At 44.0% G+C, this 26,105-nt stretch overlaps 1 protein-coding gene across 1 annotated transcript in view; it reads right to left on the bottom strand.

The window, feature by feature from the left end:
- efnb3b (ephrin-B3b) overlaps positions 1-26,105 on the bottom strand; it is a 78,162-nt gene that overhangs the window by 29,049 nt on the left and 23,008 nt on the right. The window contains exon 2 of the mRNA XM_044021398.1: positions 9,080-9,369. Coding sequence (XP_043877333.1) covers positions 9,080-9,369 — 290 coding nt within the window. The remainder of the gene's footprint in view (positions 1-9,079; positions 9,370-26,105) is intronic.

Here is a 26,105-nt window from a genome sequence, read left to right as displayed (position 1 = left end):
AGAGTCTGCCGCCTTGGAAAGCATCAGTATTGCACATATGATCGCTCTTTCCCTAAAGGATACGCATACGCCAATATATTTTCTTTTTGACAATTAGACAAGAAGAATGGCAGCAGGTTCAAGTCTGTTTCCAGTGAAGCCCGGAGGCAAAGTGAAACAGCTCGCCAAAACTACAGCAGAGCGAACGTCGTGCTAACAAACATCATATAATGTAAAATTACGGCACGAAAAATAGACTTTTTCAGTTTAAATGACCTCGCTATCTTTTCCTCTCACCCTAGAAATGTGTCCTTCCTTCAGCTTATACATCTTTTCACAGAGCCAAGCTACAGGTTTCCCTCCTTTTCTAGTCTTTACAATAAGGTAGACTAATCAGGCCTTTATTTGAGCTGAAAGGGACTCGCACTAAGGGTCTAAGGACAGAGGATTTTTTTTGCATCATGTGGAGATCGTAAAGCCCAATGATGAAATCTGTGATCTGTGAATATTGCTATACAAATAAAATGTGCTTGAGTTTAAATTTGTATTCCACGCTCACTTAAAAAATTTAAAAAAAGGGGGAGAACAGTTGGAAAATGTTTGTCAGTGTGTGCCTGTGTGTGTGTGTGTGTGTGTGTGTGTGGGTCTCCGCATCTGTCTGTGTGAACACCTTCATTATGTTGATCAGGGGTCATATTTGCTTGAACCCGGGCACTAAATCAGAGCTATATTAGCAGCCTAATGTGTTCTACTGATGCCAGAGGTCAGCCGAGAGGTGCGCTCGTTTTGAACTCCCCCATGTCGGACTCTCGGGGAACACATCCCCTTTGCAAAAGGTTCCTCAGCAGACGGCGGCAGCACAAAGACACTTTTATGTGTCAAGCTGCAATGGGGAACACAAAATGTTTGTGTGTGTGTGTGTGCGACACAGGCAGACACACACAGTGTAGGAAGGTTAAATGAATCATACAATGTTAACCAGGACCAATCCAATTAAGGGGGGATTCTTCTTGTCCGACCTTTAACAGGACGGACAGATTCACACTCACTCGCTCACGCTTCAACCCCCGCTGACAACTACAAACACAAACTCACTCCCAAACTGCACGGTCAATCTTCCGCACAGACAGACAGACAGATAGACAGACACTCACGCAATCGTGCACAAATGCACCAACTGCACACACACACGCTCAAATATAAGCATCAAACCAACACACACACACACAACCAATCTCACAGACAGTAGTGCGGCTGATTGCTGACCTAAATCGGCCAGGCAATGTGTCACTTTCTCTTACTCACACTCAGCACACATCTTTTTTCTTCAGCTTTGCCATCCTCTGCCTCTTCCCTCTTCCCTCTTCTTCTTTCCTTTTTCTTTCTTGCCAAAATATTCCTCGCTCTCTCCCGGTGACACTTCATGTCAGCTCACTGGCATCCGTCACGAGCTCCCTTATTATCTTCATCAGAAATGCCCCAAACTCATTTGTGTCCAACAATGAGCATGTCAACATAAAGCGTGTTGTCTCCATCCTGTATGTGTGTGTATAGTTTCCTCTTGCATACAATGAGGATACAGGCTACACACCCCGGGAGAATCTCCCAGTTAATCATTTACAGACACTTGAGTTGAGTGCTCGTCTTTTAAACAGAGTCATCTTTTCCTCCGTTCGCGCTCTCTCTCTCTCTTACCCATCGAAAAATGCAGATATGCTTTATCTCTAGTGGGGGAAATTAGATGGATCCATTCCACCAAACCCCTGCTGACCTATTCGATTTCATTTTCCACTTTTGCACTTTATTTGAGGCTATTTTCACGCATGAGAGTTTAAGTGAGGCCGTTTGCCCAAAGAATTTGATGTGTTTGGTGGAGTGTGAAAAATGTGTTGCAGGCTAGAAAAGCAGATTCAGGTCCAGCTCAGAATGGTTGTCAAGGGTTGGCTTGAAGACCGTGTCCCACCAGGGCCACAGACAGATGTGGAAGTCTTTAAAGTCACAAGACGTGTGACAGCTTCTTTATGTGTTTCACTCATGGACGTCAGGAAAGGGGAGGAGCAGCTCCGTCGGACGTACTGTTAGTGGTCAGGTCCAAAAAAACCTTCATCGTTTAATTATAGGGCTGTCGACATGATCGCATTAATCGTGATTAATTAAGTGCTGAGCGTGTTTTTTTTCATAGCGTACCATGTGTAGCATCTTCACACATAGAGAGAAAGGGTTTACATATGTTTCTGCTGCCGCCTGGTTTGTCCAACACTAAAACACAGCCTGTGTGGAACAGAGAAGGCAACTAACACTAGTGCAATAATAATTCTGAAGAAGACATCGTGTTAGATTTGAAATAGTCCATAAAGTTACTTTCTTGGCATTCATTCCATTCACAATACACTGGTTAGAGATGCTGTATATGGACCTAAATATGGGCCTAAAAACAGTAAACGTGCAAAGAATCGCAATTTACTACTGAACTTTGATTCACACAAAGAAGTAAATAATCGCTCTTAACGTTTCAATTACAGTTAAGGAAAAAAAGAAGTAAACTACACAAAGAAAAGACTGTTGTTTGGTGTTAAGCAGAATTTCAGTTGAGTATTTAGGTTTATGTGTCACCACCTCTGTTTGACTCCAAACACAACCTTAACAAATGACATATTCAAAACACAAAACAACAAACGATTTTATCTGTGTCAACGGTTTTATTATCAGTCCTTGTTTGTTTTGCAACTGCAACACATACCAAACATCAATAATAATAATAATGATGATTAAAAAAAAAACTCATTTCATGGATCATTTTTTTCAGTTTTACCTGGAATATTTTTTTTTTTAAATACTACATTGATATCATTTCGATCAGAGAGCGGGACAGTAAAGGAGACTGTATTTTGGTTTTGGTGATGACTTTTTCAAGCCGGTGCACAAAAGCCTGGTGCTTGTTTGCCACTCAAATATCAAAGATAAAACTGTCCATGTTTGTGCTCGTCTTTTACAAAACAGGACTCCACTCTTTTTCTATGCCATTAATATGCATGGGGTACGTCGTGGCAGACGGGCAATTCCAATTCAGTTGGATTATTGTGTATAAAACAACCCCTGACCTGGACCTAAATCCCTTCACTGTGGTCATCTTCTCCCTCCCTCCCTCACCCTCTCTTCTCCCACTCCCCGCGGCTCCTCCTCTTCTCTCCCTTGTGTGTGTAGTTGCTTTAGAGCCTGGCAGGAGGTTCAAATCAGAGGGCTTAAACTTGATCAAATATTCAGCAGATATAGATTTCTCAGGGTCCCTGGATTCCCCATATCTTCCACTCAGCTGCTTTCTATCCCTCCATCCTTTCATCATATCTCAAACTATATGTCTCTCCCCGACTGCAGCCACAGACACACACACACACACACAAACACGGGCAGCCGTGCACGCGTGTACATGGGGAATCATAAGCTAACACAGGCTGGCGGAGCTGGAGCTGCAGCTCATTTCAGCTGCAGTGCATCTCTCCGCTTCCTCTCCTCTATTGTCTCTCCTCTCACCTCTGTTTCACTCTGTGTTTTACTGTCGTCCCCTATTCTCCCGCCCCTCTTTACTCTTCCCTCCTCCCTCATATGGATCCTGTGTCATTTATTTCAGCTTAACCCTGATAAATAAACCAGCGAGTACCCCTGCATTATTGAACACATTGATGTCTGCACACGCTGCAGCGGCCCCCGTGATGTCCAACAATTACAGTACACACACACACACACACAAAAGAGCCAAATGAGTCAGGGAAGGAAAAATAGAGAGAAAAGTTCAGGCAACCTTGAGCAGACAAGAGCAAGATGTCATGACATACAAATAACTGCACGTAATTGCAATAAAAACAAGTGTTCCTACATTAGCTAAAACATTCCCAACACTCTAAATCAAATACACATCTGTATTTCTCTTTAAGATTTCATTCTGGTCGCCTTCTAATGACAACATGATCCGATCGTCCGTCTCTGCGATGACTTCCAAGACAAACACTCCATGACGTGAGGAAATGTGCTTTACTTCCCCTACAATTCCCATGATCCCATGCTGCTTCCTGATGTCATCGGACTCTGTCGTTCTGCTATTGTTTGGACTGAAAGAGGCACAGCGGCAGAAATGACATACTGTGCGTTTCATTCACCCAACTCCATAACCTCACCCAAAGACACAAACACGTGCAAACACAAAGTTATTTCCCTGAGTGTGCTGGCTCCAGTCGGCTCGTCCATTATTCATATTAGCGAGGGCTTGGTGGGACAGTGGCGAGGTTGTTTATCTCTGCCATTGTGCAACAGCGAGCACTGGGCTCTCCACAAAGCCCCGGGGGCCCTGCTCCCTAAACACACCACTGGGAGTCATTCATCCACTCACGCACGCACACTCACTTCCTTCACGTCCATCCTACACATCCGTGTGCACACACAAGAGCCGCATAGCCACACACGAAAGACAGTATTTCATACCTGAACCCCATGTGCGCACACACACACACACAACACAACACACACCACCATCTGTCCCAGTATGCAGCGACAAACTCATTCACAACAACAGATCTGACCTATCTTGGTGTGTGTGTGTGTTCTTGAGTGTGTGTGCATGTGTGTGTGTGCTATTCTGAGACTATTTGGAACATGTTTACAACCACAAGCCAGCTTTGTAGGCCAGTGTGTGTGTAAGTGCATATATTTATGAGAAAGCCCATGCGTATGGCGATGTGAGCGTGCATATGTTAGTGTGGGCACCAGGGAAGATTACTGGCATGTGTGTAAGTGTGTGTGTGTGTGTGTGTTTGCATTTATTCATTCATGTATACGTGTGTCTCACTCTCATGACAACGGCGGCCGTGATTGAAAGTGAGCGCGTTGTTTCACTGTCACCCTTCAGATGCGACGCTCTGTCTGTGTTTCAACTTTTCCGACACTGGCGCACTGTTCACATCAGCGCTCACAGCCAATGACCGGCCCTGTCTGTTGTCATTTCCTTTCATCTCTTTTTTCTTTCCTCTCAGTGTCCATCCATTTCATTCCTTTCATTTCCCTTCATGCATCTTCACTTCTTTCTCGGCCTCCACACCCACATCCTCCTTCCTTGTTGTGACTCAGGCTCTCTGTGTATTTTCAGCTTCCACTTTCATTATTCAGTCTCCCAAGAAAGAGATACATATTTGACTGCAAGCCAGGCCAAAGACTTATTTTAGTATTTCAGCCCATATTAGCACGACATGAGCAGATTTAGCCACTTTGGGCCATAAACTAAACCAAATTAGCATAAGGAAATGACAGGAAGGTATATGTCCAAGTGCCATTTAGAACAGTTAAGATGTTCCTCCCTTCCTTGTGCTGCTCTGTAAATGTATTTAAACCCAACAGATTTCCTCGTGCGACCAGGAATTAAAGCTCCAAGAATCTCCAGAGCTGCAGACATGTTGACCCAGATTATTATTTGAAAACAAACGGATAAGCCACAGTACATGTTTTCATCACATTTCATAGGGACGTGAGTGTTTTTCAAGGTTACAAGGACACAATATCTGGTGTGACTTAAACATGACAAACCACACATCTGGCAAAGCTGAACACACAAGCGAATAAAAAATGTGATAGGATTAAATGAGAGACTGCAATGTTTCTGACCCTTTATAGACAACAGCTTCTCTGTTCTCCTCCTGTGTTCACAGGTTTTCTTACGCTGCAGAATCAGCTGCACAGTGATACTGTAGTTTCCTCCTGCAGTTCTCATTAATAAGACACGCCATCACAACTGCACCCTGTGAATGTGTGTGTGTGTGTGTTACAAAGGCCTTGGTGCCTGCTTTCAAAGGATTTATTAAGAGCAGTGAAAGGCTTGATCTGCGGTTTTGGTTGATGTACTGAGCATGTGCGCGTGTGTGTGTGTGTGTGGGGGGGGGTGAATGGTAAAAGAGATGAGGAGAAAATAAAGGGGGAGAGAGACTGAGACAAAACAGAGTGTGAGACATTGAGAGCGAGTGACGGCGAAACAGGCTTACGTAAACTCTGACCTCGTGTTCTGAATGAAAACATCAATCAATGACTATAACTAATCAATTTCCCCACTCTTTCTCTCCTCTCCGCAGGACGTGGACATTTTGAATTACATTTCATGGGATTCCAAGTAATCTGATTACTTAACAGAGGCAGCTGTGAGGCATTAGTGAGCGCAAAAACAAAAAAGAAACTTTGGGTTTTGTTAAAAAGATGACTTCTTTTTTTCACACACACATAATATTTTTTTTTTTCCCTCTCGCAATGATCTATGATACCACTTGCTGATGATCACAGTGTGAAAATCTAATTACAAAGAACTGTGTGACAAGAAACCGATTGCCCGGTGGACCTTAAGTGAGTTAGTGGCAATCTGTAATGGGTTTAACTTTGAAATTAACCTCCAGTGCTTTGTTTCCTCCTGCTGTTCCGCCATCCGACCACACCACGCCACCACATGGACACTTATTACATCACAATATGCTACAGGTTAATTAAAGCAAGATTTCCCAGAGGCCTCTGCATACAATGATGAACGTACACACGTGTATGATATCCTCCCTGCATGGCAACTTTAGCTCACACATGAGCGGCAGGATTAACTCTTATTAATTCCCTTACAGTCCGGTTAAGAGCGCAAAAAGAGACTGGCTACAATTCTTCATTAAGGACGCGCGATCAAAGAGTCACTGCTCGCCACACACAAAGCTATCTGGTGTCATTATCAGTGAGTAATCAGTGCCGCATGTTCTCAACCATCAGCTACTCCTTTGTCTCGTCGCCTCTCCAACTTTCCCTCTCTCCTCATGTGTAAACAGACCTGTGTGTGTGCGTGTGTGTGTGTGTGTGTGCAGGAGAGAAACGCGATGTAGGTGTGTGTGTGTGTGACCTTGTTGCTGTCATCGATTTGGGCTGGAGCTGTCAATCGATCAGTCTGGCCTGTGTGTGGAGATAAAGGTGTTTCTATCTCAGGACACCACATTTGGCAGGTGAGAGACGGGTAAGAGAGAAACTGTGGACAGCATTTCTCTCTGCTTACAAGTTGGGTTTTTTTTTGGGGTGCTGCAAAAAGAGTCCCAGGAGTTTTCTTACTTTACTGCAAGGTAATACATTTTCAAGATTAAGAGACTCACTCTGACTGAGCTGTGCGCACAGTATGCAGTGAACTGGCTGGGTTCTAATCATCTGGATGTGTAATCGCTATGTGCAGTTGTGTAAGATTAGAAATGTGAACCCTGGTCTGGTCTGAATGATGTGGGGAAGGCCCAAGAAGAAAGGAAACTTCGTCCAGTGGTCACAGTGTCGGACTGGTACATGCTCTACAATACATTTTATACATTCCACTCAAAATAAATCTGAAATCTTGACACTTATGGAGGTTGCTTGATTTAAAAAATGAGTTTTGTGGATTCTGAAAATGGAACCGTGGAAATCTTTCTAACGTGAAATCTGTGTGTGAAGAAAAGCACGGCAACTCCATAAAAGGAAGCCGTACACTGTAAAAGAACATTTAATTGCACATTAATGTTTTCCAATGATACATCTACACTCAGTATCTAATATACGACAGCAACATTAGCACGTTGAGATTTAATTTCAAAACACTTAACAGCACGTTAACTAAATACTTTCAGGAAAAATCTATTTTTAAACAAAGAAATCGCTTCATTTAGCTTCTCATTTCACTTTCAGAGAGTCTGTTTTATACATCCCACAAGTGCTGAAGTCTTGAGGCCATATTTGACAGTTTTTCCTGTTCTGCTGTTCAACATCTGTCAGTCATTGATTCACGAATCAGCAGGTTTATGATGGCAATACGTTTTCCTCTTTACTTATCAGGACAGAATTCCTGTCTCACACACACACACACACACACACACACACACACACTTTACCATGCCATCTCACCTCCTTAAATCTAATCTCATGCTGATAATATAGGGGGCGCAGGAGGGAAAATATGCCTAATGCCTCACCTCTCTTTACAAACACATGAGGACTGATAGCAAAATATGAGCACACCTCAAAAGGGCTGAAACGACATTGAAAACAAACAGACATGAGAGACTCCACAAACTTCAAGAGATCTTGAATTCTCTTTGTCTCTTTCAGTCTGTCTCTCCATCTCTGTCCCACCTTCCTCCTCCTCCTGTTAACCTGTTTTTAGTTGGGCTTTTTTTTTTTTTTTCTTCTCCACTTGCAGATGAAAAAGAAATAAAAAGAGCATTTGCACACCTGACTGAATACAGCTCGCAGGTACGTGGGCGGAGAGCTGTGGGAATCAAACAGGGTCTCTTTCTCTCTTTGTCTATCCCGCTCGCTCTCTCACTCCTGAGGTGTTTTAAGCTGCTTGTGTTTACACTGGAAAAACCCACGTTGTTCATGTATGTGTGTGTGTGTAAGCTGAATGCTCTTGGCTCTCAGTCTGTATTTAAAAAAACAACCTTTTCTTGCAGACTGTTCTGTCCGATACAAACATCTGGCCTGGCCGACCCTAATGACCTCATCGGGTCCTGAGACAGCCCCACTCCAAACAAACCTTCAGAATGAACCAAAACAAACTGGGCTTCACTATTTGCGGTCACCGCGAGGAGGGTGGTAACAATAAACAGGCCCGAGGCCAGAGGAGCAGCCGAGCAGGACAAAGACAAAAGCAGGGACGCGCACGTGAAAACCCGGCTTCACCATGCACACACACAAAATCCTTGCACAAGAAGGACAAATCCAGGGACACGCTGCAAAAAAAGTAAATACTATAAAGCAAGAAAATAACAATACAAATATCTGGTCATATTAGTATTTTTTTTTTGCAGTGAACGTCCTTTACTATATCCTCCCATGGACCAGATAAAACGCAATTCTCAAACCTAATTACTCTAAACACACCCGCCCAATCATCACTTCCATCACGGAAATAAACAAACACACTCAGGCACAATCAAAAATCAGCCATGCAATCATAACAACCCCCTCATCACCTCCCACACACTGCAATAAAGCACAACACACGCCCATAAAAAGCACACGCGCTCGCGCACACTTCAAATCCTAAACTTTGAGCGCTCTGCTTCCTCGGACTCACCGATGATGTAGTAGTCGTGCATGCTCTTGAATTCGTGGCCCCACAGGTTGGGCGAGAACTCCTGGAACTTGATGGTGAAGCGGCGCTCGCGGGTGGGCTCGTCGCACGTGAGCACGATGTTGGGGGCGCCCATCACCTCGCAGCGGTCCGCCTGCTCCCGCGACGACACCAGGTAGAGCTTGTAGAACTCGTACTCTGGCGTGGACCTGGCTGTGTCCAGGGGAGGGCAGATGAGGTCCAGCCGGTCCCCGATCTGAGGGTACAGAATGTAGCCCTTGTCGTCCCTGAACCTGGAGCAAGGCGAGAGAAAGACAAAGAGGATCAAAAATCTGTGGCTTCCACCGCCAGTGATATAAACCACCTGTCCTTGTGAGTAAATGAGCAACAGATGGGTGTTTTGCCGCTCTTATTTCTACTACTTTATTAATATTTTCTCTCCTTCGTAGGAGAACAGGTGCTTTCAAAGAGAAAACTCCTGCACAGTCAACTGCACAAAATCTTTACCACACAAGCTCCCGCGATCCCCCGTCGACCCAATGAAGTGGCAACGAAAAAGGGAGGGGAAATAAAAACAACCACTTGATGATTCACATGAGGAAAATAACCACCAATCTAAAGCCATTACATTATGTTCTTCAAGGAACTGCTCCACAGGGATCACTTTTCCCTTTATGTGCACCCTTTATTTTATATAAATGCACATTTAAATTTCAATACACATCTGGTTTTAATAGATTAAACTAAAATGAGACACAGGCATATCACAGCCATGAACACACGCGACTGAGTTTGGGGATAAATAAAATCAACCGCGGCGAACAAATGTGACTTCATGGAATCAACAGAAAGACTGTAATGTATGCAAAAGATGCAAAAAAAAAAAAAGTGCATGGAAAATGGAAGTGAAATTTTGTAAACAACAACAAAGCAACTTTTCTTTTTCTTCGCAAATGAAGTTCACCCCCCCCCGAACCGCTCTTATTTTTAGAAGGAAGAACTGAGGCATGTCCACAGAGGAAGACGGAGGCAGACAAGATCAGCCCGAACCAAGCTGCAACTGCCAAAGCTCAGGTATGTAGAGGTAATTAGTTTGCTAATTAGCTGTCTGTCATCTTTTTTCTGAGATGACGGATGTGTGGTTTTGCTCATCTGCAGCCTGACTGAAGCTTTGAGACCCGTCATGTGCGGAGAGTCTGCAGCCTGAAGTGGTTTTAATGCAACGGCTTAATTCAATCTAAAGAAAAAAAAAAAATACAGTAGGGTTTACTGATGTCATCTTTGTATATTAACCCAGCTTTCAGTGAGCAGCTTTGATGCTTCAAGGTCTTTCCTAGAGTAAACACGGAGACGTTTGTTTGTTTGTGGAAAATACTTCAGTAAAAAAATGAATTCCAGATTATCACAGACATTGCTGTAGTGTGTCATCAGAACACAATAAATGAGCCAAACACTTTGCTCCCAAAGTTGATGATGAAATTAAATTTGACCGGTAGGAAAAACAAAAAAAAAGAAAGAATCCAGTCTCTAGTGTGAATCAATGTCACAATGACAGAAAAACAATGCATTTCCTGTGGTTATGGATATATAAATAAAAAAAAAACATTGTCACAGCGTGTGATGTGGAAATGGGATCCTGTTATGTTCGGAGTTAATCGATGAAACTTTATAATAGCAGCTTTTTGTGCAGCAAATAGTCGCATATAAAAGTCCATCAAACCCAGATGAACACATGGGAGTTACAGCACTCAAACCTACTGAATAATTCTCTGTGTTCTGCTGTCAGACGCCTGTGTGACCATTAAAAAAATAAGCAACGGAGCATCACAAAGAGAACAGACTGAGAATTTTGCTGCTTAATTGTGCTGTTTAGAAAAATACATCTATCAGCAACAGTCTACCCTCACTCTTGTCTGCAATCACATTTTCTTTAGGCCTCTAACTGAAGTCTGACAAAAACTAAAAAAGAAATCCAGTCGGAATATTTTTCCTTTTTTTCATCAGGCAGCACGATTTCAGTGTAATAACTTCTTCTGGAAAAACAATAACTTTCTTTGAATGCTCTTTTGTTATTTGCACAAGGACAATTGTACATATCGCATTTCCATAATGCTGTAAATCTGCAAGAAACGGATATTAAAAATAAGTTAGCACTGAGGCGACAGAGATAGAGAGAGGAAAAAAAAGATGTCTTTGAGTCCATAGTGTGGGTAAAGCTCCAAAAACACAGGATCCAACATTTCCCTTGATGCAGCCGTAGCAGTAACATCTTAACAGACAGTGAAATTTAAATGTCCACAGCTATAAAACTCCACTCCAGAGGGTTTTTAACACACACTTTCCATCTAAATATTAAGGATTCCAAGCCTGAGCTGAGATATAAATAGTCTGAACACAAGTCAGAACCCAAACTGCCAAATACATTGACACATAAAAGCCATAAAGTTCTGACAGTGAACACGAGAGGAGAGATCTCGTAACCTGAACAAGAGTCGAGCAGATCATCTAATCTCTGTAACCATTTTACATGTTTATATTTTTAATTTTGCTGGATTTACGACAATAGGATTACAAGCTGTGACACTGAAATCATGTATTGCTTTTCACCATCTGTTTAAAATACCCAGTCTGCCAAAAACTTTGTTTGTTTCCATGTTGACTATCTCGGATAACTATTCGAGATTAGAAAAAAAAAAAAGTCATTCATTTTGCTCACTAGTCCCAAAACTGGAGCAGTAGCACGAGCGTTTCCTGTAATATGTGTAATATCGAGGTTACTATTGTGGTCACACAAGACCAGGAATTGGAGCATCGATACAAAGCGGTCGACGGATTTTGTGATTCTGTTTTGTTGTGCCCGCATCTCTCCGACCACATCCTTCACCTCCGTGCAGGCTCCGTCTGCCTCGCGGCGCTGTGAGCCAACAGCTCTTACACCTGCACTAAATTGAGACGTAAGCTTTATCTGTTGGTGTGTTTGTGCTGCCGGCGCGTTACTGAGGGCAGCTTCAGAAAGCAGACTGAACGGTGGAGGCGCCTCTGCTGAGGCAGGCCCAGAAGGGCTGCTGGGAAGCCACAGTTCCACTTCTCATTACCCGGGTCACCCAGGGTTATCAGGCCATACTCCCGACTGGAGAGGGAGGCACTCGGCTTCACTCAGCACATATAAACACTCACACATTTCACCTTCACATGCACGGGAGCTCACACCATTTACAGGAGTATGAAGTGCAGACATGCCGGTGCTTCCTGCAGCACAGCCTAAACAGAAACATCTATTCAAAACACACACACACACACACACACACTTGGAAACACAAAAGGTTTGCCCAAACCTATCCACCCACATTCAAACACACAGAGGTTGAGCTTTTTCCTAAACATGAAACCTGAAACACACACACACACCCTCTTTGCTTCCTGCAAGACGCATTCTGTGAGGGGTATCTGATGGTACCCTGAGTCACAGTCGAGCTGCATTGCAGAATGGCAGAGCACACACACAGGCACAGACAAGAGGGAGGGAGGGAGAGAGAGAGAGAGAGTATGTGAGTGTTTAAGTAAAGTGCCACTGGGCAGGTGCAGTGCTTGAAAAAAAAGAGAGAGAAAGAGGGTTAGAAATCAGTGAAGTGAAAGAGACGGGACAGGGGGAGTGGAAAAATATTGAACATGTCAGGCAAGGTATGTAGCAACAACAAAGAAAAGTGGTGAACAAGCAGAATGGGAACACAGAGACAAAAGGAAAAAGGCTCCACAGAAGGTGGAGACCTAAAAACTATAACACTGGGGGTAAAGATGAGGTTATAATGGCAGGGAAAATGGAGAAAGGAAGGTAGAACTCAATTTTTCATGTCCATGGTGTCAGATTTGTGGCAGGTTAACCCAGGTTAACCTGCCGTGTGAATGCACGCCGGCGTAAGTGTGTCCACTGTAAATTGGATGAGGTGAGTAGACCCTATTCCAGTCCAATGTGTAAGAGAAAAAAAACAAAAAAACAACAGCATCCTGTGTGTGACACCCTCAGTGACAACACACCTGTAACTGCATTCAAACACTTTGATTTTCCTCTCCAACTGGGGCATTAAATCCACCACCTCAAAGGTGTCGTGCATAACTTTAAATATAAAACAAACGTCTGTGGTATTTAGTTGATGTGTTGTCCAGTGACATTCCTGAGAGACGGAGGCAACATTGTGTTATTAAAGAAACTCGGCTAAAGTGTGACTGGAAACACAAACAAGTGAACACACACACAAACACTCCCTCAGTTGGGTCTGATAGTATTGCTTGACAGATTTGAGGCACAGCCTGCAAACAGACCAAACAGAGGTCAGAGGTCACACGTCAACAAAAAAATCACCAAAAAGGTGTGAAAAGTGAAGTGAGGGGAACTTTATTGACTTCATCAGTGACCACCTCTAAATAAATCATCCCATTCACACATCACATTTTCACTTTGCACTTTCCTTTTTAGCCACATTTTGCTCAGTCGGTTTTCTCTCCCTCACCTCTTTTGCTGTCCACTCTCTCTCCCTCCCTCCTTCTCTCTCTCTCTCTCCTTCCCTTTTTCTCAGCTGTTAACAATAGAGCCATTCATGCGGCCACACTTTGAAACATGGTGTGGGGGGTTGGAGGGGGCCAGAGGTGACACCAAGGGGAGGTAAAAGAGTTGGAGTGAGTTGAGGGGTGAGATGGGGGTGAGCTTTACACTCTTTTCTTCTCTTTTATAAAAGCAGAAACATCATTTTCTCAACCCAAGCATCGCCCCGCCATGACCCCGCGAGCAGAGCTGAGAAGACTCGAGTGTCATTCTCCGTGACCTCCCCGCTGACCTCTCACACCTCCTGCTCCTCACCCTTCTCTCATCTCCCATGGAGCCTCCACTTCTTTCACTCTTGCAGTTGTCATCATGTGAACCTTTTAAATGTCACTGTGATGGCTTGTTATCAACGTCCAAATTCAAATTTAATTCAAAAGCTCACGTTTTTTTTAGTCATTCACCATTAAAAAACTATCAGTGAAGCCTCGTCTTAAAGTCACTTAACGTTATTTATTGTATACTACTGTCCCAGTATATAAACTCCATTATTTAGTTATTTAGTATGTCCCGATACCAATATCAAAAACTTGAGTATCTACCGATACCGATATTATTCCGATACAGTCATTTTAGACCATTTATGAACTATGAAGCTGTTGATGACACGTTTGTGCGGAGTCATTTCAAAGACATGATTCTCCAAAAAGAAGAAATAAACCGCCCAAACATGAGATTACATTTTTATCAGTCCGATATCCGATCCCGTGATTCTGACCAGTATCGGACCGATACCCGTTCCTATCCCTAGAAAAACAAGGAATGGCATTCAACACGCTGCCATCCATTAACTTCAAAATATTTCATTATTTAAACCAAGTCTGTGAGTGTGTATTGGCTCCAGGTCGGATTATTTCTGGGTCTGAGTCTGAGGTTATACACGGAGTAGTAATTTGACTCCCAATCCCATTATCTGGGTGTGTTATAGTCTGACTACAAGACATTCCACGGAGTACAATTTCAGTGGGATTAACATGATTACATGTCATTTTTATTTTTAAAGTTTTAGCCGAACCATTGGTTGATTCCTCACGTCATGTAAATGCACTGACTGGCATTCACAGGTGCCTTGTGTGCGTCTCTCTTTTCTCTCGTCTTGCACGTTGCCCGCTGTTGTACCTGCTCTGTGCGGCGTATCGGACGGCTCAAACATTTCCCAGATTCCACAGGGGCAACCTGAGCCGTGTCCGGACCAATGTCGGGCACACAGGTGCAGCCAGGAGGGTGGGGAGGCGGGTCAAGGGGAGGACGACAGACAAGACAGAGAGAGTGTGTGTGTGTGTATCTGTGCAAACATGAGAATATGGAGCGGAGGCGGGTTGAGGCTGCAGGAGAGTGCGAGCGAGTCTGCGAGAGACAGATCGAAAAAACCTAATTACTAAGATGGAGAGAAAGAGGCAAGAAACCAAAAGAAGAGGTGGCGTTCAAAGTGATAAAGCATCGAAACAAACACATAAGGCCGATGAGGGAACAAGAACAAGAGTGTGGACAGATTGTAACTCCTCAAATGTGGGAAAAAAAAGAAAAAAAGAGGACGAATCAAAGGGAATAAAAAAAAAAAGGGACACTGAAGTTATCTGAGAGCTTAATTTGAACCGAAATGAATTCAGTGAGGAAGGGTAGCTCGAAGCTCTCCTGGTTTTGACCTCCTCCATCCTGTGAGGGCGTTCGTCCTTGAGCTAACCACGACCTGGTGATAGCGGGAAGCCGAGGACAGACAGCAAAGGACTCATCTATTAAGGAATAATAAACGACAGTGGTCTTCGGTTGTGTGGCGGGGATGGGGGGGGTCTGAGATTTATGGCAGGCCTTGTGCATAAAGCTGTCTGCACTAATCTCATGGTATACACAGTGTAATCACACACACACACACACACTCACACAGGGGCTCTGAGACCACGGCCCCACCCCCACAAACCCTCACCATCCTTTTTTAATGTACACACACTGTCAAACACACAGCAGGGGGGCCACACAAGTAAAGGGTATAGCAAACCGATCGGCTATGGGAGGAGTACACACTCTGACAGGACAAGTGCGCACACACACACACACACGCCTGCTGAGCTTCAACACCTGCAGGCCATCTAGTAGCTGTCCAAAGTAAATCCGCTGGGTCTCATTTGCTGGAGTGGGTGCTTTCCAAAGAATGCCACAATGAGCAAAGACACACATGCACATAGTCAGCGGAAAAAAACCCTCCATTTTGAGGATGTCATTAAAGCCCACATGGAATCTTTAAAAACCCTTCCTTCTGTAAATTTCAGCAAATTCTGCGCCTTAATTAACTCTGATCCAATGCATTCCGCACACTTAATGAGCTTTAATGAGTTTCTTAAGCCTTGGAAGAATAACAATAATAATAAAAAAAAACTCTTACGCGATTGTGAAGAAAATTATTCGGTGGAGATTTTTATATGTAAAATTCTAATCGCCCCGCTGACAGACTGTTTTACCCACTTTAAGGAAAATATTATTCCAAGCCGCAGCGCTGGATTAAATCACTTGCTCGGATGGATTCGCAGAGAAGGGACTGCACTGGCGATCGTTTTCCACCATACAACTGCTGGAGCAATCAGCCCCAGAAACACCAAACTACACACATAATGTAAAACACATGGTGCACATGTGTACACAACGCAAATTCAACTCACTCTTCGTCTTCAACGCAGCAGCAGAAGCGTCACGTTGACCCGTCTGTGGCCCCTGCGTTTAACCTACATCTCCTGTCTGCTGCTACTATCACAGGGTTTACAATGAGCCATTCAGGAGCTTTTAAATGTCTCTCCTGCTGGATTCTTCTTATCTTGACCCCATCTTTGATCACCTCAGTAATAGAATGGGTCTGTTTGAAGGCGATTTCACAGGTTAAGTCTGAAGCCTTGCATAAGAAAATGCTATTATCGTCTGTTTCTATCAGTGTGTGAGGCTACAAGGTAAAACCTGACTGCATTAATACTCGAGAACCATATTTCTCTTAGTGTTTTTAAATCGAATGAAAAAGCCTACTTCCTATAACAATAATATACTTTTAATACATCAATACGCTCTTGTAGGAATTAATAACCAATGACCATAACTCGTTTTCAATTTCCGCTTCATCTCTGCAGACGATGTGGCTTCTGCTTCCATTAGTCCAAAGGGCAGACGGCCTGTTTTTATATATTCATAATCGTTACGAGTGTCTTCATTAAAGAACCATACACACTGGCGAAGAGCTGCGGGAACAGAGGGAGACGGAGCGAGACTGCAGGGTTAGGAGGAGGCAGAGAAGGGCTATAGACAAAGCTATAATGTGAATTGATGATAGTTTGAGTGTCTCTTACGAGGCAGAGGCCCACGTGTGTCTCTGAACCATTTCTATTATGGATGAAATACGAGGCAAAGTGTGAGCGCGGGGAGGAGAAAGAACGTTACAAGCGAAGTCTTTTGTAAATTATTGTTGCTTTAAGTTTTCAATTTTAGTTTCTTTGTCGACTTCTGAAAACTAAAGCTTTTGAAGGACCGTGTATGTGTTAGGCTGGGCTGGTTTTAGTGAACTGTACATTCTTTTCTTAACCTTAAAACTGCAATTGTCATCATTTATGTGCTGTCACTGCATTTCTGATGCATGTTAAATAACGCAGGCTGTTCCCAACATTACTTTGAAGACAGAAAATAAACTCATTATTACGTTACTTTGTAATCTGGCCAATTGTGCAAATAGGTGTCCAGGTGCACAATATTTTCACTGTTGCTGCTGTATGTATTCTACACACTGTAAATAATAATAATTATATTCTTTATCATCTTAACATTTAATAATCTCATATAGTTCTACACCCCTAGATGTCAATAATTCTTGTTTACTATTTATTATCGTTTATTCGTGTTGTACCTGTGCTGCCGTAGCAACGGATATTTCCATGTTATCTTATGTTGAAGTAAAAGAATGTAAGAGCAGCACATAAATCTTTGAGGATAGCAGAGAAGCTCAGTCTCCGTCTGCAGATGTGATGTCACCATTCATCAAACACCTGCGTATTCTAATTGTTGAAAACAAAGAAGCTTCTCGCTTCTACTCTTTATTATTTCTATTTCTTTCAGACATTTTTTTTGTTTGTTTAAATCAATACTAGCTGACAGCTGCTTCTATTTGCTCTGATTGATTGACTGAAGTTAAATGGTGATTTTGTACTTTGGCCATGCACCCAGTCCAAATCCTTCATGTTATGGAAACAACAGAAGGGCAAACAGCTTCACGAGCCCTTGCCCTCGCCACAGAAGAGAATTGAATTAAGTAAATTCCTCTTAGGCCCCCAATTTGGCCAGAGGCGGCACTGAACATGACTTCAAATTAATGCTAATGTGGCTCTGTCTTTGCAGAATATGGTAATTCGCAGCCATTTGTGAACATGCTCACCATAACAATAAGGTGATAAAACTGTCCATCAGTGTTGTGCTTTTTCTTATTTGTTCTGCCGGCTCCGAGCGGCACAGAAATCAATTAAGCGGCTTTAAAGCTGCATATACAGGACTGAAAAACAAGGTGATAATGGGCTGGGCTGGAAAAGAGAAGAGAAATAATGAGATATAAGGCAAGTATGAAAAACAGTGTGAACAAGGAGAGAGCAGCAGAAGGTGAATGCTGGAAAGCCCTCAGGAATGTAAGCGGTGAGAAACGACAACAGCCGTAATGGTTTCCATATGATGAGAGAGAAGAAAGGCGGGGGGGTGGGAGAGGCAAAAGGTAGAGTGACATTGATGAGGCTTAGTAGGAGTTAGAGAGAGAGAGACAGAGACAGGGGGGTAAGAGTCGGCAGGTAGGGATGCAGAGAGTTGTTTGAATCCTTAGTTGGCATCATGGGACTTTGAAGGTAACTCTGTCCTTGTCAGAGCGAGCACAGGCATACACACACTGACACACACACACACACACACACACACACACACACTGTCCAGAGGTGGTCCAGATTACTGCTGTGTCGATGTCACATCCACTACATATCACACCCAGCGTAACCACAGAGACACAGGATGGAGACACGCGAGATGCCTTGGCATTTACAGGGACTATGTACACACACACATACACACACGGGGGTGGGGGGTGCACACAGCCTTACTTCTTAATGCACTGCACTGCCTTTCAGTCATTTGTTCAGCTTAAACCAAGTGTTATCCTCAACCTTAACCCTAACCCAGTTAATACATCTGCTCCTGACCTTTGCATTGGCCTTTGATACTGGACTTGATTTGATCTGTTTTTATCCACCTTTTTTTTATGTCTTCTCATTTATTTCAGTTGTTTTAGATGCATCTTATCGCCTCTTGTGAGTGAATGTCTACGCCTTTTATTTATTGTGTCTTTTATGTATTCTTCTGTCCAGCACTGTGGTTCACTGTGGTTGTTTTAAAGTGCTTAACTACTTAACTAACTTAACTAACCTTAACCTAACCACACGACGGACCGAGAAGTCACAGGCTTGGAGTCTCTGTCCGTCTGGAACTCGTTCCCCAAGTTTTCCCCAATGACATCCGGAAAAATAAGTAATTCTAAGTATCTAACGTTTATAATCTGGCAAATGTTAGATACTTAGATACAATATTCTTGAACGATTAAATCCACATTTTATTTGCAATTTGTTTGATTTGATTGTGTGGTTGATTTTTGTTTGCTCCATTCATAAAGTGTTGTTAACTAGCTCCTCAGAAATGAGGTTCCGTCTTACTAGGAGCAGGTTTTGGTCTCCATGAGGACGACTGGTCCTGATAATGTTTATGCCAGAAAAGTTGCTAAAGAGGTAACAAATACAAGTACACAGCTGCACACTCTCTTACACCCTCCCTTCACGTCCCTTGTTGTGGCTCCTGCTGTGTTCAGCATATTCCATACAATAGAACGCAGCAGATGAGAGAATCACATTAGGCTGAAACTTGTAGCTGCACCATGAAGAGAAACTCGAATGAACCAACTGTGGAGAGAGAGACTTATTCTCGTCTTTGAACAAGGCTGAGTGACGCAGCCATATTCAGGTCAACACAAACTTTTCTCCAGCAAACATCTCTCACTCAGAACTTTTGTTTGCAGCTTTTTTTTTCTTCTTTCGACTCCTGCAAACATTCACTGCAGCTGAGCTCTAGACAGACACCTAATATTCAGTCTGCTTTCTTCCCCTCTGGTTCCTATTTCTTTTCTTTATTACCTTCCCTCTTTCACTCTACAACCGACCAAATGTCACCCACGCACTTACTGTGCTAGGAATCATCCATCCATTTTCTATCGCTTCATCCTCCACATGAGGGTCGACGGTGATAGATGGGAGTCACACCCTGGACAGATCGACAGTCCATCACAGGGACACATATAGAGACCAACACACACCCACATCACTCAATTTAGAGTGACCAATTTACCAATATAAATTAAACAAATTCCATTTACTTTACTTTTTCTGAATTCATTTACAGATTGGTATATGGTTTAACAAAGATAGGGGAAGTGAATCATTTAATCCATTTAATCAAACAGATTTGGAGATAAGTGGTTTTTATTCGACAGGAATGACACGCTTACTGATTATTCACCCTTTCCTCTGTCTGGACGCGTTCAAGGCTAAATGGAGGGACGCGGTATGTTCCTTGTTGTCGCCGTTTCTCAACACTGTGGGTTAATGTCAGCAGTGTTTTCCTGCTTCTGTCTGAAAATGAACTTGATGACATGTTCTGAAGCAGCGGCCTTGAAGCCACACTGGAGGCTTTTTTTTTTTGACTCCAGACTGAACAAATTGTTCCACACAAACAGCCCAACACCATTCCTCTGGGCGATCACACGAAACCCTAGATTCGTACTTTTTTGACCTCCTCCCAGTCCCATAGCCACGCAACAGCTCCCCGTCTCACTCTCTTTCTGTCCTCACTCTTTAAAACCATTACTTCTTCCCGCTCCTGTATCTGTTTCCCTCTCACCTGCCCTCCCTCCTACCCACTCCCCCGTCTTCCACTGTTTTCAGCATGTGCTCTCGATGATTTGCAGCAGTCTGGATTGGACCCATTAAGCTGGTCTGGTGGAGGTGTGCGGTGATGGAGCACTACAGGTCGTGACAGACCCGTGTGTGTGTGTGTGTGAGAGAGAGAGAGAGAGAGGAGATTGAGAGCCACTCTAGTCCCAAAGACACTTGAGACACAAAACGCTCACATGCCCCCCCAACTTAACTCCCAGTGAGGTCTTAAGTGTGTTTAAGTATATAGATTATGATGACATATATATAAATACACACTCGTATACATGGGATAGCTGCAGCTGGTGTTTATGTCTGCTCTTTAAAAAGTCTTTGAGCTTCGACTCTTTCTCTCCCATAACTTCACTAATTTAATTAGGTCACTCAGGGCTCTGGAGGAATGAAGGTTATAATGCATGCAGTGGCTCTCATTCTTATTCTTTACACACACACACACACACACACACACAGAAAGAGAACCATCTAAGAGTCGTCCCCTCAGGGAGTGAAAGCGTGAGGTGAGACACTGACCCGCTGCACTATGGGTCACCTACATATCCAATGCTCCTAGTGTATGTGTGTGTGTTCTTGTTTGGGTATCGTTGTGAGGGCCAAAAAACTTAAGGAACCTTAAGAAAGTGAGGACACATTCTGAGACCCCTAAAAATGGCCTTTTCAGGATTAGAATTTGGTTTAGGTTAAGGTTAGGGTTAGACACTTAGTGGTGATGGCTAAAGTTAGGCTAAGGGGCTAGGGAATGTGTGTTTGATGGCACCCACATGCGTCCATGCATGTAGGCGCTCTCCCAAGGGTCATCACTCCCCACTTATGACCTGTGAGGGCCAGTGTGTGTGTGTGTGTGTGTGTGTGTGTGTGTGTGCAACGTTACTCTGCAGGGGCCACAGGGTGCGGGGGTGAGACTGAAACTCTAGCTAAAAGGTGACTCAGCTTAAGCTCACTCAGGCCACAGTGTCAGGAGAGCAATGTAATCCATAGGGGGCCCCCAGGGGCCACAAAGTATGCGGCACTCCTGGGACATGTAGGCTTTTACCAGGTTGCTGCCGCCGCCGCTGCTGAGTGAGTGCGAGTGAGTGAGAAAAAGAACATGCAAGTCGGTCGCGTGTGTTTGTTTGTGTCTGAACATCTACTTTAGTGTCGAGTTATTCCACTGTGTATGTTTGTTTTGATCAGTAACATCCAATAGAAACACCAAAAACCAACAGAGCTTTTCTGATTATTTACTTTCTTTAAAACATGTCAATCCAAATATTTAGTTCAGTCATTAACTGCAGTAATTAGTGAATTGGCTAGGGACCGGAGATTTAATACACACACATACACAATGGGCGTTTAGATTTATTTAGTCGTACATGTACAGCAAACGGTATATAAGCTATGGGTAATGAAAATCAATATACACTAAAGAAACATTTCATTGTGACTCAGTGATGTGCAAAGTAATAAATGGGAACAGAAATATACTTCAATTACATTTCCATTGATTGCATTCATTTTAGTGGGTTGTTTATTATAGAAAAGGATGAATATCACCTCACTCTTTAAAACTTTGGTTTGTGACCACTTATTCTGTCAGGCTGAGGTAAAAGTTTAGTAAAAGTCAGACAGTTAAAATAAAAATCTTTTAGCTCGGATAACTCTATCCTCTACTGTCGTTGAAACGCTGCTGCTCAGGCACGAGAACGGTATTCATTTTCCCCTCATCTGACTCTAAATAAATAAGCATATTTTCTGAATGAGGAACTTGTCCTCGACTGAGGTTGCTTATGTTGAACTGTTCCAGTCAAGCTTGTTTTTTCAATTGCTCATTCGTGTGTTTTTGCGAATGACATAAGAAACGGCTACAGTACATGTTTAGGTTACGGATGAGGTTAATTTATGTTAAAAGGAAATATTATACTCCAGAGAAGGCCTTCATGAGAAGATGTGTGTGTGTTTGCTGTGTGTATCCCAATAGGGGCCTAATGCATCTGTGGCAGTTCTTAATCCACCATTGGAAATGGGAACCTGGCTTCCATTCGTTTCCCCACAGGCTCTGAGCAGCGCTACCCGACTCCCAGACTCTCAGCTACTCCGTCTCCAGTGGAACGCATCTTGAAGCGATTTGGGGCTCAAACCCTTTGCTGCTCCCTCTCTTTTCCCCCTCCTCTATGGTTCTCCAACACACACACACACACACACACACCCCGTCCCGTTCCTAGCTGAAGGAAGCTTTAAGGGCTCAGGGGAAAGCGCTGGAGCAGCAGTCCCAGCTCGACCCAGAGGTTGTGCAGCCCCGCGGTAAAATCAACAGTTAGCCGCCCGCCAGAGAGGAGAGTCCGAGCAGCCGGGGAGGGAGGTCTGCGTCCATGAAAGTAGGACAGACAGGCTTGCTGATGTCTGCCTCAATTGCAAACAGACACACATAAATGCAATCATGTGCAAACAGGCGTGCGCGCACACACACACACACTCGCACCAAAATGCTGAACGAGAAATGCCTGCGGGTCATCAAAAATCCTATTCACTCCTGTCAGGATATTGAAGTGTGTCATGGCAATATTTCTGCACTGATAGCTTTACCTACATATATATATATAAATAAAATATGTGCGTGTGTGTGTGTGTGTGTATGCCTCGCCACTTCATTCCCACTTTATTTCCAAAAGAGTGGCTTTTTTCAAAAGTCACCTGGGGTATTTTCAAGGGGGCCCGTCTAATTCATGCAGGTGAAGTGTTTTAAAGCTCCACTCCCCGTTTACCTGCGGGGCCTGAAGAACACAGCAGAGGTGTTGAAATAACACCTCCTCTCCTCCCCTCCCCTCCTTCTTTCTACTTTTATCACAACTTCTATCCTTTTGTCCTTCACTTTCCTCCTGTTTCCCCACACCTGCCTCTTCCTGCCGCATTCCACTTTCTTTCTATCTGTCTGTCTGTCTGTCTTATCCCTCGTCTTCCCCCTCCACCTCCATCCTGCTCTCTTTTTTTTTTACTTCATCCATCCCTCATCCTCTCTCTCTCTCTGCCTCTCATAGTGTTTGAAGCAGAGTGTTTGTCTCTAGGGCTGGATGATTGACAGCTGAGAGAGAGCCAGGCAGCTCTCTGGTGACAGATAAGGACTTTGGCTCTATTACTCACTGGGTCCCCCACACACATGCACACACACACACACACACACACACACACACACACACAAACTCTCACAAGCACACAAACTCACTTTCTCACTTGTAGACACACACATACACACACATATGCACACACTCCGGGGCCCATGCTGCTCCCACAGTTCAGCAGGGAGCAGGCAAACCTATTTGCATTAGGAAGCAGCGTGTAAAATAAATAAAGAATCAGATGAATCGAGGAATAAATAGACAGGAGGCATGGCTGGGGATGAGTATGACTGATTTGCAGCGTGCGTGCGAGTGTTTGTGTGAGAGTGTGTGCACATGCTCTCTCTCTTTCAACCCCTGGGCTGCCGAGTGAGGAGAGTGGCAGTGCAGCAATAAAACACCCTGCACAGCCTGTTGAACACACACACACACACACACACGCACACACACAAACACAGTCAAATATACATGAAAAGATACCACAAAGCCCAAATCATTATGGCAATAAAAAATGAAAAGAATCTAAAAATACTGCTTTATTCCCCTCTTTGTTTCGGGGGAACAATAAAGAGGGAGAAAGATTGAGACAGAGAAAAGTCAAGGGAAGAAAATGTTGTTTTTTTCTTTCCTCCATATCCTCCCAAATCTCTGGATCACGACACTCTTCTCTCTTCAAGGACAACTGGTTGAAATTGGGTGCATGTTTGTGCTCTCGCTCGTTGATTGACAGCCAAAAGTGAGGGGAAGATGGCGAGAGAGAGAGGCAGCTGGCGCACAAACAGGTGCAACATCAAAAAAAACCCAGAGGCGATCGGCAGAGCAAGAACAGGAAACGAGAAAAAACACGGACGATTTCCGTTTGTGCAGAGGTGAGAAATTATGCAGAAAAGGGAGAATGCAGAGCTGGAAGCAGAGAGCGACGGGAAGACAATGAGGGAATGATGAAAGACTGTGCGATGTCACGCTGAGTTACAGGTGTGTGTGCGTGTCAGGGACACACGGGGGAGAAAAGGGCGGGAGAGATGGGAGAAAAGATGCGTGAGGAATAATTAGGCCGACCCCCAGCAGCGGAGTGTGGCAGGTGAAAGGACGAGGGGAGGAAAAGCAGCAGAGGAAGATGGATAGGTGGCGTGGGGTGGGGAGATAAAGGAGGGAAGGACTGAAGGCAAGGACGCGGTGACATAGCGGGAGAAAAGGGAAAAATGAAAGAAAAGGCGAAGGCATGACTAAAGTTATGGCGAGCTCAGCATGGGAGGAAGGAAGAAGAAAGGAGGGAGGGCAGCCAGGAAGACAATGGTTTATAAAGCCTTTTTCACACTAGGAATTAGCGTGTATACCCGTGATTTTTAAACCTGGGTAAAAAAGGGCAATTAATACCATTCCCATTGCCAGCGGTTGTTCTGCCCTGTAGTGTTTTGGTTTTTTTCCCCCCAGAGTGTGAATTGTGATGTCACAGTGAAATACTATTTTTGGAAAACGGTTCCCAGAGTGGGAAAACCTCAAAAACTGTACTTTGTGAAAATGGTGATGTCATAGACTCGGCTCTCTATTACGCTGGCATTCCCCGCCTCTATCCACGTCTACATCACCTTCTTCCTGGGTTGGGACTATTCGCTTTATGATAACTTACTTTACTCTTTACTTATTCCACTCGGCTTGGTCTGTATGCACTGCAATGTAGACTTTATGTATAGTTTACACACAGCGCACATGCTTTCTCCGTGTATTTCTGTACGTACAGGCCTGGCAGAGTCATGCACAGTCAACAGCTCTGAGTGTCGTAATAAAGAACGGCTCATCACTGGCGAATATAAAGGAGAAATTAGCGTGTTCACCCAGGTCTTACGTGCCTACTGGTACAGGTTTTTTCACCAGTGGGACTGTAGAAGGATAAAAGTAGAAGGAGAGATGGGGGGGGGGAGGAGGAGGAGGTGACGCAGAGAGACGCTGAGCAAGAAAATGGCCTTTGTCATCCCTGCTCAAACACAGAGCCACAAGACAAAGGGAGCGTGAGCTGCTTTCTCTAGCATCTCTCAGATGACAATAGCCATTTGTCTCCTCATCAGAAAGAGGAGAGAGAAGAAAGTACAGAACACACTGCTCGTCGTGTCGCTTCCTCCTCAGTTCACTTCTCATCTCTGTGCTCCTCCGTCTCACTCTTTCTCCCCCCTCCTCCTCCTCCTCCTCCTCCAGTCTCCATCCATACATACATAGCATAATATACACAAACACCGTGACTCACAGATTCTCTCGCTCCGCATGCCACCAATCTAAACGGCTCTCACTCTCTGTTCATGGGAGCCTATAGCTGGGCACTCGGGGTGGGGGTGTGTGTGGGGGGG

This window comes from Solea senegalensis, linkage group LG3, assembly GCF_019176455.1.
Source record: "Solea senegalensis isolate Sse05_10M linkage group LG3, IFAPA_SoseM_1, whole genome shotgun sequence".
Taxonomy (NCBI): Eukaryota; Metazoa; Chordata; class Actinopteri; order Pleuronectiformes; family Soleidae; genus Solea; species Solea senegalensis.
The sequence above is the reverse complement of the archived record's forward strand: the minus strand, read 5'-3'. Positions and strand labels throughout refer to the sequence as shown.